Here is a 20,298-nt window from a genome sequence, read left to right as displayed (position 1 = left end):
AAGAGATTTCATTTTTGAACGAAGTGTCTAATGTAAGAAACAGTGTGTAGTGTTTTGCAAGAAGTGTGTTGCAGAATTGCAAACAAAGTGCAAAGCAGAAAATGTGTTTGTACTTTTGGTGCCTTTGTTTAAGGCATGGCTACAAAAGTTAAGGTTTTGATGCTTTTGTCTAAGCATTCACTTTCAGTGTGTAAGCAATTGGCAAAAACTGTAATTTGTCATACCCGTCTACATGCCACAAGTAATTTGAACCCATAGCAGGGTGCGATTTGTAAAAAAAAACAGAGGGGGGGATATTAAGGGGGGGGAAAAATACAAGTGCAAACTCCTATCATACACATATTATTGTTCCCCAACGAGTTCTATCCATATATGTCCATATATATCATATATGACCATATACGCATGTCATATATGAGCCACACAGAGAGAGAGAGAGATTCTGAGTAGGAGAATGCGCATGTTTGCATACACTCATTCATGCTTGCGTCAGCTCCCGGTGAGTGTGATATAGCTATGTGGCAAAGAGAAGGATAATATAAAAGAGGGAATTTGTGCGACATTTTATTTTGAGCCTTAAATGTAATACATGCGTGCGTTAACATCCCTTTTCTACAAGCCTGATTTCTATTCTAGTGGAGTAAATAGGTTTACATATTGTCACCATATCGTACAGTAATGTGGGAATAGGAATAACGCACATCAGATAATAAATCAGACCTACTGGTCTGATCAATCGGGCCATTATGGCTCAAAATATACAGCGGTGCCGGTGCGTAATGGCTGTGCGTAATACAGTGGCTGCTTTGGCTTGAATCTCCAGTTTTATGCGTCTGGCCCGCAGGTGATGCCAGCTGTGTGCCAGTCAGCACGTGTTTGTGGACGGCAGCGATGCTGACGAAAGGAAGAAAGATTTCTCACATACCGTTCTTTTAGCAAAACAATTAGTGTTGATGACGGACCTCCTTTTCTTTTTACACTTGGTCGCCCTTCTTTTATCCACAGCTCTACAAATTTATGAGCTGGAAAGAACGCACCTTCTATAATCCATGCATTTTTTTTTGGAAGTTGTTTGCGCCATGTACTGTCATATTGGAGAAATACATGTATTTAATTTACTGACAGAATAAAACATGCCAGAGAGTGGGGGAAAGCGTGTCCCCACCTGCAATTGCATTTCATTGCGCAATCTAACTGTTGGGCATAGGAAATGCATTTATTTAATTCAGTCTGACCAGAAGCAGGGATAAAACGTATCCCCACCGGCAATAAAAATGAATGACCAGAGGGGGGGATATCAAAAGCAGAGGGAGGGAAATCCCCCCCATCCCCCCCGGCAATTCGCATCCTGACCCATAGAATAGTAAGTGTGTCTAATAAACCTACGTCGTGTCCGCAACAAGGTTCCGCGTGGGTTCAGTTCATGAAGCATTGGCATTACCGTCTCCCTTTTAACACAGAGGCCATGTTTCTGCTTTAAAGTCAACCACATAGTTCTGTATCCAAACATCTGTCCAGGTCCGCGCAGGCGGACCTTCTGATGTCACTTGTTGAAGAGTAGCCGCCCCGTCTCCTCAGTCCTAATTCTTTCAAGCGTGCTTTCAGGGTTCCACGGGACATTTTAATGTCATGATATGTTGAAAGCATATCGAGAATTACATCATATGAATGTCCTTTGTTAAAATATTCCCTTATGATTTCAATCTCCTCCATCCTTTCAAACTCAGTTTAAAATTTGTGCAAGGACACTGCTGAGAGTAGTACACAATAGAAACAGGAAATTACATTGAACTGTCTGTTCATTTGGGATGTCTTTAAGGACTCTTGTTGCACTCTGGATGAACTGGCTGACTGTAACATCTTACATCAGTTTCTATGAGGAGGTCTGTCTTGTCTCCATGACAGTGACTGTCTATAGTAACAGCAAGCCCTGGTTCAACAAAGACCTTAAAGCACTGTGTAAAACTAAAAATGACGCATTCAATGCCTGGTGCAAAAGTATCTGTCTGGTATTCAACTGGACTAGCACCAGTTTGCCTTTGTGTCTCCATCACATTTTACAACATCTTACCACATATGCATCAGTCCTCTTTGTAGATTATAGCTTGGCATTCAATGCAATAGTTCCCCAAAGGCACTTTCAGAAGCTAATTGGCATGGGGATTAATGTGCTGTTGGATTCTAGCCTTTTTAACTTTTTTAAGCCTCGCACCCTCAACATTGGTGCTCCTCAATGCTGCTGCCTTTCTCCTTTCCTATACTCCTATAGTGATGGAAGATCCATGAATGATTAGTTTGTGGCGAACAACTCTAAACAAGGAACTGGGAGTCAAGACTCCCTCTGCCAAACGAGTCGTTCGTTCACGGCTCCACAGTGCCACATGCAGCAAGGAGAGGAGCTGTGAGTGGGTTGAGGAAATTGAGCTGAGAGCTGCGCATGTGCCGGCTCTTCGATGGGCTAACGATGGGCTGTTGAGTGAGTGACTCAGTGAGTGAATGAGTGAGTCTGGCTTCCTGGCTAACCAACACGATGTTTAGACTGCAACCAAATAAGCAGTCAGATATGTGTAATTCTACCAGCGAGCTGACTAATTCACACTTTGCATTCCTGCACCTAAGTAAATAATTTTGCCTATTCCACAAATTTAAATCATGTTAGAGAAACAGTCCAGTCATTTAGGCTACATCCTAAACTACTGTGTGTCATATACTTTGTTTGCATATTTATGAAAACAAACATCTTTTATATTTGTTTTACTCACCATTCAACTGCTAAAATGTTTCTTTGACGTAAGTGTAGAGCTGGAGCTTATGCAGATTCAAATTATTTCACTTTAGTGTTGTTTTTAATTCATACTTGTTTTTTATTTGGCCTTGTTTTTGTTTAGTTATTTGTAGCATTTCCTACCTTTGTAATATTATATAGGTCAACAAGCGATGAACGAGAAATGCGCTTGGTTCTTCTAATCTACAAACATGGTTCTCATTCATTGAGTCCACACGGTTCTCATTGATTGAGTCCACACGGTTCTCATTGATTGAAAGACACTCTACTGTTAATGTAATTTAATTTGCAGATGATACCACGGTGGTAGGGTTGATAATTGATGGTGATGAATGTATACAGGAGGGAGGTCTCTAATCTGGCAAACTGGTGTTGATCCCATTATTATTTTTAGGCTCTTTTTATGCTACATATGTTTTTAGGCTCTTTCTGTGCTATTTATTATGTTTCAAGTCATTCAATTCTAGTGTGAAATGTATCTTTTGCACAACTGTGTCTATGTTTTTATGAGTTTACCAAGACAAATTTGACTTTTATTATTATTACTGGTTTATTTTGAAATATAATTATAGTATTACATTCTTATATCTATGTGATTATTTACTCAAAAACTTTCAACAGACACCAGACCTGTCAGAAACTGTCATGTCTCTCTGTCAGTCTGTGTCTTGTCTGTCCCTGTCCTCTGTCTTACTTTGTGTGCTGTACTCTGTCCAATCCTGCCCTACCTCTTTGTGGAGTTTCTGTTTTTCTGTTCTGTTTTTGATTAGCCTTGTATTTTTTTCCTTTTTTCTTTTTCTTTCTTCTTTTCCTTTTGTTTCATTAATTTATTTACAATTTCTTCCCCTCAGAGAGGCTTCACAGAAAATGTAAATGCTTGGAAATGTAAATATAATACCATACCATGTAACTGCGACTTCCTGGGTTAGAATCGAGCCTGGGACCTTTGTCGCATGTTGTAGCAAATATATTCACATCAATTAGTATATAACCTCATCTGGTAAATTCTAGTGACTTAGACAACTTTTTGTTGAAGAAAATTAGCAACACTGCTCCTGGGTTCTTCATCTATTAGCTTACATGGACTGCTACCATACAGTGATGTATGGTGAGGTTGTCTTATTTTCACAAGACAACACATACTGTTGTATTTTATAATAAATCACATTGTTTTGTAAGCTTATATGTATGTATGTAAGATGCTATAGGTATGTTTCCAACGGTTTAATTGCTAACATTAGCTTGTTAGCCAAGTAGCATAACGATACTGTATTCTCAATAGAAGAGAAAACAGCTGATCAATTAGGGAGCCAGAGAGCTGAGATCTCATTCAAATAAACTTATAGTTAATTAGGTCTATATGTCATCACCACAATGCACCATGGGACGTGTTTCAAGCAAAGTGAAGATTAAAGTTAAAGATTAAAGTGTTTAAAGGAATAGTTCACCCAAAAACAAAAATTCAGTCATTATCTACTCACCGCCATGCCAGTTGAAACTCTGGTTTAGTTTGTTAGTCCATAAAACAATCCCGCAGCTTTCCAGCACGACTTTGTGGCAGCATTCTCCAAAAAAACTGAAGTCGTTAGGGACCTATCCTTAGAGTTCCAAAAAGTCCAGATAAAGAACAGAAAATATCCATAAAATGACTCCATACAGCTCTTGCAGCATAATCCAAGTCTCCTGAAGCCAACGATCGCACAGTGAGTGGAAAAGACCGATATTGATACAGCCGAAAAACGTTCGAAAAACATAACGCGTGTGCAGTCGTGAATCTCCTCCACTTCCTTGTTTACACTCCTAGTCATAGGGCTACATCACACAAACTGAACGAGCTTCACTTGGACCTTCCACTCGATCTTTGGTCTGTTTCCTAGCTGTTGTAGCTTCTCTCCCCAGTGCCGACATTTAAAAAATGATCTGAGTGAGAGGTCTTCACGAATGGTTCAGCAGAGAGAAGCCTGTGAGGCTCCGTGACCAGCGTCATTGCTGAATCTGTGACTTTTCACAATGATCCGGCGAATCACTGCATGCCAATTTCTCCTCTAAATCCTTCCGTGTAGTCCGGCTGTGTAGTGAACTTTCTCCTCAGAGGATTACCGTCCAAAAGTCCAGGAAAGAAAAGTGGAATTACTGCTTCTGAAGCCGACTGCTGTGTACAACGCGTGTTTACAATGTGATATGTGAAATAATTTACATGTATAGTGTTAGAGTGTGCCGATGTTTGAAAGTCTGATAAGTATGTGCATAGCGTTAAAAGTCACTTTCAGCAGAGTTTTTCAGTTTGTGTGACTAGGAGTATAAACAGTGGAGGAGATTCACGACTGCACACACGCGACGTTTTTCGAACGTTTTTCGGCTGTAGTGAAGATTTGCTCTAAATAATGCCGTCAATATCGGTCTTTTCCACTCACTGTGCGATCGTCGGCTTCAGGAGACTTGGTTTATGCTACAAGAGCTGTATGGAGTAATTTTATGGATATTTTCTGTTGTTTTTCTGCTCTTTTCGGAACTCTAAAGATCGGTCCCTAATGACTTCAGTTTTTTTGGAGAACACTGCTACGAAGTTGTGCTCGGAAGCTCCAAGATTGTTTTATGGACTAACAAACTTCACCAGAGTTTCAACTGGCATGGGAGTGAGTAGATAATGACTGAACTTTCATTTTTGGGTGAACTATTCCTTTAATTCTTTGTTTTGAATCTACACCAAATTCCTCCCCAGAACCTGCACCAACGCCTGGTGTGAACAGATCAAGAGTGAACGCTGACAGCTGCACCTTGGTATGTTTTGTGGAGAAGGCTCATGAGACGACGCTGTACTGGATCAAAGGAGAGGAGATACTGAACCAGACCAGCACTGGTCCCTCTCTGCCTCTCACTGTAGACAAGCAAGACTTCAACTCCTCTTATAGATGTGTGGCTGCCAACCCTGCTGATGAGAAGACACTTCCAGTCAACGTCAAGACATTCTGCAGTGAGGAAAACAATACAGATGAGACAAGTAAGGCAAAATCCACCATAATTTTTTATAAAATTTTTAGATTTCCAAAGATTTTTCTCAATGGCGCATAATTTTGCTGATCATTGTAAATCTTTTTGACAGGTGAGAGACAGTCCGCGTTACTCCTGATTCCCATGGTTGTACTTCCAAGTGTCATTGCCGCTATCATCACTGGGATGTATTTTAAGAGAAGGAAGAGAAAGAGGGACAGACAATCACAAGGCAGGTATTTATTATTTACTTGTGTAATTGTTCTTATTTCACTGCTTGATTACAGATATTCAGCTCTCATAATTTTATACTGTAACATTTGTCTCTTATGTGTGTAATGGCATTGCTCTCCAAAATCTTAAAGGACCAATCTTTAATTTAAATTGATAGAAAATGTAGTTACAGCCAAGTGAATCGATTGGCCAAAAATGCATCAGTGCTGATCATTAACATTTAATTAAATACAGCTAGTCATACTTTATGAAAAAATAATATGAGATCTTTCTTGCTCTGACTTCTATTCTCATGTATGTATTCTACTTTGGAGAAAACTTCAGACAGTACAAATATGTTGGTAACTGTTGTATACAGAGCAGTAATGGTTTAGGGAGCGTTCTTTGAGCTGGTTATGGGCATGTCAGTGATGCCAATGGTACTTGGCTGGACCTGGCTGCATCACCACTGTACCATGACCATAGCAAATAATGCTCTCACTAGTATTGCTGTAGTATAAAAAGGCTAATTGTGTATGATTTCATAGTGTGGAGAAAGCATCTGACAACAGAAGGAACTTGACACTTCCCCCACACTGCGTTCTGCCCCATTGATTAATCAGGGGAGAGATGGTACTTTCCACATCTGATACTCCCAAATACTTCCTTACCACTAACCTATACTATAGTTTATTGTTTACTCAGAAATGTCAGCATGCACGTTTTGGTTTCCATTTAAGTAATCCAAAGGGACTGACAGATAAGTTGGGTTCACATGATCTCAAACGGCTGACAAAAATCTGCTGTAAACACAGAATTTCCTGTTTTGCAGGCCAGAGGAAATAAGACACTTATCATGGTGGAAACCACCGAACACATGTTTTTTTCCCTGATAGCTCTCTGTAGCAGTAATGACTGGGGGTCATTGTCATTTTGGTTTCACATCTGTCCATGTTTTCATCCCAGTTTTGGATGTTGTGTACCTTGTGCACACTGCAGTACTCTGATCTGATACGTTATGATGAGAAAAGCACTAATTCTGACCGTTAACCGAATACCTCATTGTGTTTGAGATATATTTGATAACTTTTTGGTAGCACTATAAGCATATGTGATTCTAAAGGGCAAGTGTTACTGATCTTTTTTTATTTCACAATTTCTCCAACAGTCTCCAACCTTGTTGAATAAAGTCATGGGTACAGAAAGAGAGACAGGGGATTTGAAGGATGATATGTAATCCACTTGTGTTACTTTTTTCAAAGTGACTTTTTTAGGGATTACAATTTCATTTCACAATAGCTTGTGAAAACTGAAATATGTGTATGGCGTTCACTCTTTACAATCATAAGTTGTATTTGCACCTTTCAAGCATAGAGCACAAAGTGCTTTCCAGAAGAAAGAAGGATAAAATACAAAGACATAAACAGATATAAAAACAGAAACATAAAATGCAAGAACAAGAATAAATGCAGAAACTTAAAGGATAAGGCTGGTGTTTTTTAATGCATTGCTTACCGTCAACAAATCCTATGAAAATAACAAAATCAGCAATGATTTTGTTTTGCCAGCAAGTCTCGTCCATGTAGCCGGTGCCCAATGCAGCCATGTTCCAGCAGCCATAGAACTCCATTGTATTAAAAAAACGGTTAAAAACACGTCAGAGAGCCATGCCGTTGCTCTGGGCAACATATTTCATCATCACGATGCACCGGGCCGGCCGACTTTTTCCTCAAACAACTTAATAAGCCGGCTGTAAACACGATTGCGATCTCAGGAAAGTAGTTCCGTAGCACCGAAAATAGTCCCTGGCGTAATGAAGAATTTGTTCCCATTTGAATTTGATTTGGTAATAACTACAATAGCCTGACTTTTCGTGGTAACAGTTAGCGATTTTTAAAATTGAAACTATGTCTTTGTGAGCTGTATTTCAAGGTTTTTAGCTTACAGTTGGAGCCAATGACTTGAGTGACGGCTGGGTTGACGGCTAAAAACGGTACGTGGGAAGTCAGAAAGTAACGGGAGTAGAACAAACGCATTGTTGATTTTATTTTCATAGGATTTGTTGACGGTAAGCAATGCATTAAAAAACACCGGCCTTATCCTTTAATGATAAAACTGGAATTAAAAAAATGCAAAAACAGGGAATAAAATACAAAAACACAATGGTAAAAACAGTAGTGCTCTTTACATGTTAGTTGTGTCCATAACTAACATGTAAAGAGCACTACTGTCATTAGGGAAAGCAATTTTATGAAAATGGGTTTGAAGGCGAGATTTAAAAGCACGGACTGAATCAGCAGACCTAATACTGTGTGGAATGCTGTTCCACACAGTATTAGGTCTCAGGCTCTTTCATGTGAAAGAGGCTGTTCCTCTTTCATCATTATCTCGTAATCCTACAGTGGTGAAGAATCAGTCAGTCATGTAGACATGCTGCATCAGACAGAAAGCCACACACAGACTAAATAACAGGGCGACTAGTCAGGTCTTGAACACACGTCTAGTTTCTGATCTGCTTTCAGCTGCATTGAAAGCTGTAGAGGTCGGCTTTGAACTTTTTATGGTCTACATTGTCTCACACTTCAGTTATTTCCTTAATTAAAAGGAAGTTGCATTGTTGTGTTTGTATTGGCTGGAAAAAGCAGAAGGTATAAAACACACACACACAAACGCAAATACATGCATATATACTGTACATGCATCTAATGCACACAATCTCTCTTTCTCTCTCGCCTCTAAATATAAATGGCTAGAAGCTGACAAGTCACCTCATGTTTGTGTATGTTTGCTTCTCAGGTAATACCCAAATTGTATATAAGCAACACAAAGTGTTTATATGAGGTGATCTCAGCGTGACACTAAACTGTGCTGGTAGACATGAGCTGTGCAGCCAACCTTAGTCGCCATAGTTAACCTTAGTTAACCAGATCCAATTTCAGGCTTCTGTACCCCTTTGAAGGCCATGAGGCCGAAACTCTTTGTTTGCCATATTATTACCAGTGGACCCTTTTCTTATCACACGAGCCCCCAAAATATTTAACATTAGAGGCTCAGAAGCCTTCCAGCCTCCTATCTGTTTTCCAGTTTCAGAAACTGTAAATTGAACTTCCATCATTTGGAGTTCATTATACATGTCTGTGTTAATCTATTTCTTCAGTTAACTATAAGACTGCACTGTAAAACTGCTGGTTAAAGGATAACATGAAAAGTTTCAATGTATGACATGTACATTAGCATGTGCTAACAGGAGTGGTGTGTGAGTGTAACTTGCTACACCAACATTTACTGCTTTTCATCTTATATCTTTGTAGATTCAATAAAAAGAGAGGGAGAAGTTGTCTATACTGACGTACTTATTGCTGATGAGAGAAACAGACAGGTTGGTATTCTGCACACAAACACACCTTAGGCAATAGTTAATTATTATGATGATGTTCGTCTCCCTAACCACAGCTGTCATTAACAATGTTTGCTGGGTTTATCCTATCTTAAAGTAAATAGACTATGCCTACTGGCCTGTATGTTGTTGAGGCTTTACAGTTGCGTCAGAAGTCTTTTAGCAAACATTTCTGGCTCCATCATGGAGGTTCACTGAAGAATTGGTTCCATGCAAATGTCTAACTTAATGCCTAACTATACAACAACCTAGCTAGAAAAAGAGAGATACTTGAAGATTGTTGTGGTGTGGCTGTAGATCCATTCATTAATGTTAGAAATAAAAATGAATAGTGTGATAAGGTAGATTTGTTTCCAAATGTAGGTTACTGTGACACAGCAAACTGTCCTGTCTTTAGCCTCTCTACTCCACTAGACAGCAGGCTCATTTAGCAAAGCAACTAATGTTAATTAGTTAATTATAGGAGCGAACCTGAGGAAGCAACTGGCGAAACAAATTTTTCGCTTCTCAAGCCTAATCCTCTAAAGAAAATAAAGATGTGAGTAAGTTAACAACGAAGTCTAACAATGTGCGGTTGGATAATTCCTCTATATGGACTGACTTGTATTCCTGCGACCAACCTGCACCTGATCATAAGCGGCTGTGCATGGGCGTCTTGACAACTAATTTCAACTAATCTTAATGTTAACTTGCAGCTACTAACGTTAGGCTTGTTAGCTAGCTAACAGGCTGACACTGTGAACGCAAAAGCAATCAAATTTATTTGGCAATATGAACAGTTTCTACCAAATTGAGTTGAGACGGCCAAGTTGTACATTTAGGAATGCAGTCAGCTGTTGACAGCTATTGTTGCCAAGAGCACTAGACCTCCACCATGACCACGAGCTAAGGTTGCCAGATTTACATCTTGGTTAAAACCGGACATTGTGTGCGCTGTGTACATTTGTGCATGCGCGTGCGTGCATGTGCGTGGACGTTGCTTTCTTGTATGATTTCACTTAAACAGTTGGCCTCCTCAGGCGGAGCACTTACAGTCATATCAATGCTGTGTGTAGCACAGTAAGCACTGTCAATAAACTGAGATGAACAAATGTTACGTAGCCAACTAAATATAATGAGAATAAAAAAATCGTAAAAAAGATGAAAAAAGTGTAGGCCTAATCAAATATGCAATTCTTCTTTTGATGATCTTACTGAGCAGCAAGCGTCTTTCACAAAACTTAATCCCGAGCTGACATTTTTCTAAATGACATATTGCATCATCACTATACCATGATCATAGCATAACTACAACTACAGTCGCTTCTGACAACTTTCGGAAAAATCCCGGCACAAATGAGAGCGAGAGAGAGAGAGAAAGGCAGACAGACAGAGACTTGCTTCTCTTACCTTTTTATCTCCATCATGTAGGCCTGATGATAATGTAATCTATTCAAACTTTGGCGCCATGTACTTACATAGCCCACACAGTAAAACACTCTTCCACGTGGGGTGAAACGGTCACTTGTGATTGGTGGAGATTACCCCTTCTGTAGTCATTAGCCTATCAAAACACTTTTAGCTTGTTAAAGCAACAGACGCCCACCAATGATAGGGAAATAATATAAGTAATAAAATAATTATTTACAGAATTACCCGGACAATGCTTCTGAAAACCAGACAGTCCAGTTGAAAACCGGGCATCTGGCAGCCCTACCGGCAGCGGGTGTGTTACATCACCTAAAAGACATCTCATATTCACCCCCTCTGGCTGAGTCTCTCTTATTTTCTCCTACCTATTATTGACTCATGCCTTTCTTCCCTCCCTGCTTCTATTTTTCCTCCAGGGAGGAAATTTATCAGACTCTTCTTCAGCTGTAGAAGGCTCCAATCTAACGACAGTCTATGACAAACTGGAGGTTCATCGCATGGCGCTGACTGATACAGACACTGTTGAGAATGTTTGAGAGCAAACATGGTAACCCTTTCAAATGACATTCTAAATGCATTTATGTTGTATTTATTGGCATTTCTGCTTTATTGGACAATCACAGTTGTTTTGACCGTCTCCAAGATCATAACAAAAACGGGAGACACACGCAGATACCAGCAAAAGATAAGGGAATTTATTTACACATCATAATGCAGGTGAATCAGTGGAGTCAGTAGTGTAGTGAGTGAATGAATGAAATGTATGTAAGTAAGTAAGTAAGTAAAGTTTATTTATATAGCACCTTTCACAGAACAAAGTCACAAAGTGCTTCACAGGAGTAAAATAGTTAAAATAAGACCATCAAATAGTAAGAAACAATAAAACATAAAAACAAAGGACATAAAAACACACAGAAATACAGACACAAGAGGCTAGAGAAAGTCCAGTCTGAACAGATGAGTCTTCAGCTGCTTTTTAAAAGTGTCAACAGAGACCGCAGATCTTAAGTCCAGTGGAAGAGCGTTCCATAGTTTAGGTGCTACAATTTCAAAGGCTCGATCACCTTTTGTTTTGAGTCTGGAGCGAGGGACGAACAGTAAGCCCTGGTCAGAAGACCTAAGTGACCTGCTGGTAATGTAGGGATGGAGTAGGTCGCAGATGTACACAGGTGCCTGACCATGCAGGGCTCTATATGTGATTACAAGAACCTTAAATTGAATCCTAAACTTGATGGGAAGCCAATGTAGGGAAGCTAAGATGGGAGTGATGTGAGAAGTCCTGCTGGACCTGGTCAGCAGCCTTGCAGCAGCGTTCTGGACCATTTGTAGACGATCCAGGGATGACTTACTGAGGCAGGTGAAAAGGGAATTACAGTAGTCCAGGCGGGATGATATAAAGGCATGAATAATCATCTCCAACTCAGCTTGTGACACAACAGACTTGAGTTTGGCAATGTTTCTAAGATGGAAAAAACATGTACGGGACAATGACTTAATATGTTGATCAAAGTACATAGCCTGATCAAAAATAACACCAAGATTTCTAAGGTTAGACCGTACAGTTGAGGAAAGGGACCCAATAGACTGCGCAACCTTGGAAACGATACTGTCTGAAGCAATAATAAGAACCTCAGTCTTGTCTGCGTTAAGCTGTAGAAAGTTGTTGGCCATCCAGTCCTTAATGGCACTCAGACAATCGTGCAAAACAGACAGTTTGTCAGTCTTATCTGGCTTAAAAGAGATGTACAGCTGAATATCATCAGCGTAGCAGTGATAAGAAACACCTTTAAATTTGCTAATAATCAGTCCTAGGGGAAGCATATATAAAGCAAATAAGATAGGACCCAAAACAGAACCCTGGGGCACACCGCAGGACAGGGCAGCAGTTGCAGACATGTAGGGACCAACCGACACAGAAAAACTCCTATCCAAGAGATAGGAGGAGAACCAGTCCAGGGCGCTCCCAGAGACACCCACCCACTGCCTAAGCCTTTCGATCAGAATGCAGTGATCTACAGTATCGAAAGCTGCGCTAAGATCCAGCAGCACCAAAACAGAACATTCACCCACATCAGAAGACATCATGATGTCATTGGAGACTCTGAGAAGAGCTGTTTCAGTGGAATGCTTCTGACGAAAACCAGACTGGAACTTGTCAAGAATGTTGTGTGCATTCAGAACAGCAGTGAGCTGTTTGGCAACAACTTTTTCTAAAATTTTGGAAATAAAAGGCAACTTGGATATAGGCCTATAGTTTTTGGGCAGGGATGGATCAAGGTTAGTTTTTTTTAGGAGAGGCTGAACAACTGCATGTTTAAAATAAGATGGGACACAACCAGATTGCAGGGAGCTATTAATAATAGACACCAGGCACGGACCAATAGACCTAAGTACATTTTTAAACATAGACGTTGGTAAGATATCTAAGGGGCTTGAAGACGTTTTCATACTGCCCACCAGATCAATGAGGTCTTGCAGGGAAATGGGAGAGAAGCAGTTCAAAATTGACGGCCGAATTGGGCAGACGGAAAGGGGAGTGGAAGAGGGGATGATGCTTGCCCTAACATCTCTAACCTTATCCACAAAGAAGGAGAGAAAGTTACTGCAATCCTCATTTGAAAATACAGGCACATCAGGGGGTGCAGGAGTGACAATGTTGTTGATAGTGTCAAATAGGACTTTAGGATTTCGTTTATGTTTGAGGGTATGGATAATGCAGAAAAGAACAGACGGTCAAACAGAACGTGGTTCTGGGAGAGAGTCAGAGTTGGAGCAGGTGTTATACCCCTGAGAACACTGGCCAGGTGCTCCCAGTTGCTCTGATGGCTCCCAACTCCGCCACACCAGAACCTGCACAGCCACGCCCAGACACACAAGCCCTGGCAGAGGGAGTTGGGGCCGTCACAGGAAAGACAGGACAGAGACAGGGGATGACATAGAGCAAAGGGCATGGGCCGGATTCAAACCTATGCTGTTGCAATTAGGATTTTGCCTTAATTGTACACGCTCTACCAGTTACGATTATTTTAATTTTTTTGAGTGAAATGTTACAGGATTTCATACCCTGCGCTGTACATATTTTATGGTTTCTCCTGTGCTTAAATTTTGCCATCTGCTGTGTGTGTGAATAACCCTATTAACAGGGCTATTCATTTACAGGTGTAGCAGATGGCTTGACTGTAAATAACAGGTTTGTATTTGCTAAAGGGAGGAGGAACAGACACACCAGGTGCATGTTGGCCTTTTGTTAACCCTTTCGTGCATGAAATGGGATGGGAAAGACCATTCTATCCATTCAAGTTCCATCAGCTCTCCTACCGGCACAGGAGTTTCCCGTCAACTATCAACTGTTCATTGTTCTGCCAATTACCTTATCTATGAGGCGCGTCCAATGGCATTCTGACATTTACAGGAGGCGGAAGTATTGTAGGCACCACAATTGAAGAATGGAGGAAAAGTAAATTCTCTGTGTGTTGGAGCACCCAGAGTTATATAACCCCACATTGAAAACATACAGGAACCTGGCCAAAAAATCACAGGCATGGCAGGCAATATCCCAAAGGATTAGAAAAGGTTAGAAAAATTATATTGCGTTATTTACATATTCCACATTCTGATTCAAAAGAAGCCAGACAGCAGCATTTTTGAATTATTTAAGCTGTACAAAGACCTGAAAGCATTAATTTAGTACATTATTCATGTCATTAGTAATGTCATTTGACTTATTTTAGTTTTTATTTTTATCAACCAAGAATTTATTCCAATTAGAAGAGTCAGGTCAGGTGAAAATAATCCATGGTCATTTTGTATTTATTTCAGTTGGTTTTACCATGGTGCATTACACTTTTAATTTAGTTTTCAGTAAATTTAGTTATTATTTGTTAACTAGTTAACAGTTAACAGTTAACTATAATAACCTTGCTGTGAAATAGTCATGAAGATTGCTGATTGTGTTCATCTGGTTTTAGATGATGAGTGTAAAAAATGATGGAAGAATTTGAGGGACAGATACATCAAGGAGAGAAAGTTAGAAAAGGAAAAGAAGAGTGGTTCAGCAGGAGGAGAGAGGAAGCGATGGAGATTTAGCTCCATCATGAGTTTCATTGAGCGCTATGTGAGGGAAAGACCAACATCCAGCAACATGGCAGGTGATGAGGAATATGTTTTGCTGCAAATGGTACCTGTTCCTGAAACACATCTCACTCAGTTACCAGAACCCTCAGAACCTGCCCTGACGACATTGGAATCCCTGCCCCCCCTGGTGGTTCAAGGGCATGCAGCTCCCCAGCCATCAGCCATTTTGGCTGGTACACAGGGTGCATCCCAAGTCTCTTAAATTGCATCCACGTTTCCCTCACTTGCGTCTTTTCCAAGGAAACCATGCGAGGAGAGAGGAAACAAGGAAACATGTTTTTAGAGAAATGAGCCGTCCTTTCCTCTGAAGCGTCATGTGAAGCGACGTCTGTTTCTGTTTATGGCGGCACAGCTGGATCTGCTGCCAGCGTCTGTCGTTACCGTTATTTTCACACTGACACAAACAGTAGCCCCCACCCCCCTCCTTCATGACTCCGTTTAGACACATTTACTTGTATTTACATTGTTATTGAGTCATTTGTCATAGTTTGCCAAAGTGATAGGCTAACGTTACCTGCTCATTGATGGCAATGAAAGAACAGTCTTTAGCCTTGCCTTGCTATGCCATTTATTCTGTCACTGTGATTAGCAGATTAATTATTTTTGTTGTTTGATGTTACCTTTTTGTTGTTTTTGTTGTTTGATGTTTCAAGGTTAAACATGATGTGTTGTTAAAAGGGTAGGCATTATAAGCTGTAGCTTCAGCCTACACCTTTTTCGGACTTCAGAAATCTTTAAGTTGTGTTATTGTGCTGTTGTCAACTGCGGTATTTAAGTATCTGCCTATTTTTATATGTGTCTATGTATGTATGTATATGAATTTGTATATTTATACATATGAACTAATTTCTATTATTGATTGCAGACTGAAATAAATTCTATAAATTCTATTCAGTTCAATTTAGGTTCCCCAAAAAGCATAAAATAACGGGCACTTACACTTGTACTGTTTCTCTGCCATCATGGCATCAAATTTGCCAGGTGTAGGGGCGGTGTAATTGACGTCATGCCGTTCAGCTGAAAGTCTTCCGGGAAGGCTGCTCTCGTGTATCCTCGCTCATAGCTCCTCAGAGATCCCTCCTCGCTCCTCGGAGCAGAAATAAGAGCTGTGGGACGACCTTTTACATGGCGGACCAGAACGACTTCCGGTTCAAGCGAGGATCGAGGAGTGAGGAAATATCAAATAAGAGACTTGAGACGTACCCACTGACTGATACAGATGCTGATTGAGAGAAAACAATGACATTTCTTTCCATAGTCTAGGCTGAAAAGTAAGGGTGATCGGGCCTTTGCCATTAGGGCTCCAAGGCCTTGGAACAGCTTACCAGAGGAGCTCATTTTAGCCCCCTCATTAGCCTCTTTTATATCACTTCTCAAATTGTATTTTTTTAAACTGGTGATGAGGGAGGGTAGGGGGTGTCAAATTAATTTATGACCACATCCCTGTTTTATACCAAAATATCAATGTCAAAAAATGTATCACAAAAAAAAGTTGTCTTTAAGGCCACTTCATATAGTCTATCATTTCATTTCAAACTCGTCATTGTCTTATGTAGGCCATGGGGTGGCCATCGCTGGCCCTACAGAGGAAGAAGCATAGTATTTTAACCTACAGTATAAGCCTATTGGTATTGTACCTTTTGTTATATCTTTCTTTCTTTCTTTCTTTCTTTCTTTCTTTCTTTCTTTCTTTCTTTCTTTCTTTCTTTCTTTCTTTCTTTCTTTCTTTCTTTCTTTCTTTCTTTCTTTCTTTCTTTCTTTCTTCCTTTCTTTCTTTTTGTTTTATTTCATTCCGTTGCAGTTCTTCTATCTGTTAAGCAGCTTTGTAAACTTTGTTTTTGAAAAGCGCTATAAAAATAAATGTTTTTATTATATATTATTATTATATTGTCTTATACACACTATAGCATTGTAAAATTAATTTATGTTGTACTTAACCAGAAAGGATTATTTTTCTTTTTTCAGTGAAATGTTACAGGATTTTATATCCCGTGCTGTATATTTAGGGTTTCTCCTGTGCTTACATTTTGTCATCTGCTGTGTAAGTCAGCTCTGTTATCAGCTGCTGTTAATGATCCGGTACCTGCAGACAGGTGCAGCAGATGGCTTCACTGTAAATAAAGCCATCTGTCCACTAGTAAAACCATGGTAACACCATGGTTAAGAAAGGTTTCTGTGCACTGTACACACAAGAGTGTTGTGAAAGGAACTCGTCACCCTTGTGAGTGTGGCGTGTAAAATGGAGTCAACCAGATGCCCATGAAATAAACAAGGAGACCAGAGCTGCCAAACTGGTCTGCTGCACTGTGTTGTCCATTTCCAATAGTGCCTTATGCCACCTAGTGATACACCAGAGCTCTTGCTCTGATTTACAGTGAGGTTGCTTTGTATTTTATGCTGCCTTCAAGTCCATCATTTTTAACATCTCTTGCTGACACGATTTCCATGCTCTCTGCCCCCTAAACGTCACATCTCAGCAATTCAGGTATCAAAGAAAATTCCCACTTTCCCAGTTTTATTTACCATTTTGTTAAATCATTGATGTACACTCAAACTCATAATTACAATATTTCTGACAGCACTTAAAGGCAGCAACACACCTACCGTGCTCGATGTCCATGAGTATATTAAATTAGTTGGAATGGCTTATAGATGATTACAAAGGAAATTCTTTGTTTTCTAAAGATTTGTCTTTATTTTACTATTTTTATGTACTAAGAGATATTGTAAATGCAGCAGGATTATGGTCATTTATATCTTCTGTAATACTTGATCATTTTCTGTAAAATGATCGGATGACAGTAGACATCATAAGGACATTATGGTATGGTGTCAAGGATCCCATAAGGAGTAATTGTCTGTGGACTTCAAAAAGAGTGATTAGGCATTCAACAGTCTTATTAGACGGATGTCCATGTCAGTGGAAGTTGTGGGTTCCAGTGACTCTCTGTTAACTATTCCCATTATTTGTTTTTATTTCAACTGGTAGATCATGGAAGAGTAAAATCCTCCTTACAAAGGGGAATTCACCTCTTGATGGGGAAGGATAAAACGGATCATACAGACAAAACAATTTGCTCACTGAGAATACTAGACAGTGACTGAATGAACACTAAAAATAACAACAGGCAGCAAAAACACATGAAGAAAGACAGGCAATTTAGAATGAGACATTGTCTAGCTGGTATTAAACCTGGGACCTTCTGGTTACACAACAGTCTCTATTCACATGTTTATACATACTTGAAATGTATTCATCTGTATTTAAGTAAGCAATTATGAGTGCTAGTGACATCTGTAAGTAACTTAATCCATACATGTAAGTAATCCACACTCTTCCCTGTATCTCCCACCCATACAGTCTACTTGATGTGTTGAAATTGTCACCAGCATACATTTATATATCCCCACAATTGTTTGTATTCTATTTTATTGCTTCACCGATTTATTATTTAATTTCGTTTTAAAGGCTTTTTTTATGCTAATTTTTTGTGCTCATATTTTATTTGTCTTTTTCCCTATGTCGCAGGGACAGGCTTACTGAGAAGCCGGCAGAGGCTATATCCTTGTCAAAGCCAGCTACTGATCTCCCAATGATAAGCCGGCAGTGGTAAATGAGAAGCCGATTATTGACTCGACGAAGGTGGTAACTCATGCGTCTAAACTGGCAACCCACTGGATTGGCTACTGGCTTGGCTGGTAACTAGCATGCCGAGGCTAGCAACCCACTGTATTAGCTACTGGCTTGGCTGGTCATTAGCATTCCACGGCTCATCACTTTCTTCTTCTTCTATTTTATTGGCGTATTGCAGCCAAATGCGAAGCATTACCGCCACCAACTGAAGACAAATGGGATTGATCTAGTTTCCGGCAGCGTAGTCGTCACCAACTTTCCTTTGCTGACAATTTATGTGCGATACCGTATTGCTGCTCAGAACGTGCATGTGCACAAAAGTGTAATGACTTTTCAAAATATGTCTATTTTTAGGCCAATCTACTTTACATTTCAGAGGTAAATTATAAATGCATACCATACAACTACCAAGAAGATGTTATGTTTAAATAGTTAATAATAAAGACCATTAGCCATTACATTTAAACCTACCATTATAGTAATTACCCATTACATTTAAATCTACACCAGTTATGAATATGAATGTGTAGTCCAACTGATTATGTCTGAGAAAGATCTGGTACAACAGGGTTCGCTTAGATGGATAGTGTAATAGATTCATGTAGACAGGCCATTAGATATGCATTGGACTGTATGTAAGATGCAGTTTCGTTTAACTGCCAATAGATGTCACAGGAAACACAGTAAGTCTATCAAGCCGGTCAACAACCGGCACAGCTGCTGGGACATCTCAGACAAAACTTAACTTATGAAGACATTTGTTTCACTTATTTAATGCACACAACATACTGTAATATGACAGGGGAGTTGGGCTCAATTCTGGCATGCCATCTGCCTTTGTAACCACTGGGCAGAGCTAGGTAATCAATATTATCCTTCCTCATTCTATCAGTGTCATGCATCCTGTCTAAACCAAATACCCTAAATTAAATTTTGGCATTATTTTAGAACTTTGAATTAAAATTTGTTTGATATTGCATGTCCAACTACGATGCAATCCAACATAACCATTTAACGTGATTTTCCATATAGCATATTTGTAGATAATCTCAAAAATTCCCACGTTAAAATAATTTTCAGTTTTGCCAAGCAGCACCATAAGTCACCACTAAGTGGCAATGGAGTAAATGATGGATTGATATGACAGAATGTTAAAAGGTCAAAGGCTCATTGTATTTTATTTTATTCTTTTACATAAATGCATGGAGGAATGCCAAGAACAAATAAAACCCATAGGATAACTGGGTTTTAATGGTTGCTTAAACCCCTAAAAATCACAATTTAAGGGAAACAAATCATTGAAACTGACTCAATTGCAATTTTGAATTGGAGCACAAAACCTAAAACACAAAGAAACAGTCGATTGTAAAAATAAATAAATAAAAATGCAATTTTTTTCACTTTGAAATGAACATGGTGCACCAAGACGGGCCAATATGAACAGCATGATCAGGGTCTAAGAGCATTAGCCAGTCTCAATGCTTCCAGGTAGATGTCTGCCCCAAAACAGGAGCTTGCTGCCAAGGGGTCTAAATTGTCTCTCAACAGAAAAAATTGTCTCTTACAGAACGTGCTAGTGGGATTGAAAAAAAAAATGCATTTGTTGAAAGTGAATGAAATGAAACAAAACATAGGTGCATTAAGAGGGGCCATGCAGGTATGGGTGCATCACACCACACGTTTGGACCGGTTCAATTGAACTCTGGTGCGTTTCCTCCTTTAGTCCGTTTCGTT

At 39.7% G+C, this 20,298-nt stretch overlaps 1 protein-coding gene across 3 annotated transcripts in view; it reads left to right on the top strand.

The window, feature by feature from the left end:
* Nucleotides 1-16,804, top strand: part of LOC139916070 (uncharacterized) — a 37,490-nt gene extending 20,686 nt beyond the window's left edge. Inside the window, exons 3-6 of one of the 3 annotated variants that reach the window (XM_078290815.1) lie at nucleotides 5,508-5,786; nucleotides 9,301-9,368; nucleotides 11,213-11,326; nucleotides 16,164-16,804. In XM_078290815.1, the coding sequence (XP_078146941.1) occupies nucleotides 5,508-5,786; nucleotides 9,301-9,368; nucleotides 11,213-11,326; nucleotides 16,164-16,193 (491 nt within the window). In that variant the 3' untranslated portion in view covers nucleotides 16,194-16,804. Of the gene's footprint in view, nucleotides 1-5,507; nucleotides 5,787-9,300; nucleotides 9,369-11,212; nucleotides 11,344-15,010; nucleotides 15,821-15,911 lie in introns of those variants that run through there. The other 2 variants (XM_078290820.1, XM_078290817.1) reach the window with 2 other exon arrangements.
* Nucleotides 16,805-20,298: the final 3,494 nt, after the last annotated feature.

This window comes from Centroberyx gerrardi, chromosome 3 (assembly GCF_048128805.1).
Source record: "Centroberyx gerrardi isolate f3 chromosome 3, fCenGer3.hap1.cur.20231027, whole genome shotgun sequence".
Taxonomy (NCBI): Eukaryota; Metazoa; Chordata; class Actinopteri; order Beryciformes; family Berycidae; genus Centroberyx; species Centroberyx gerrardi.
This window is presented reverse-complemented; position numbering and strand designations above follow the sequence as displayed.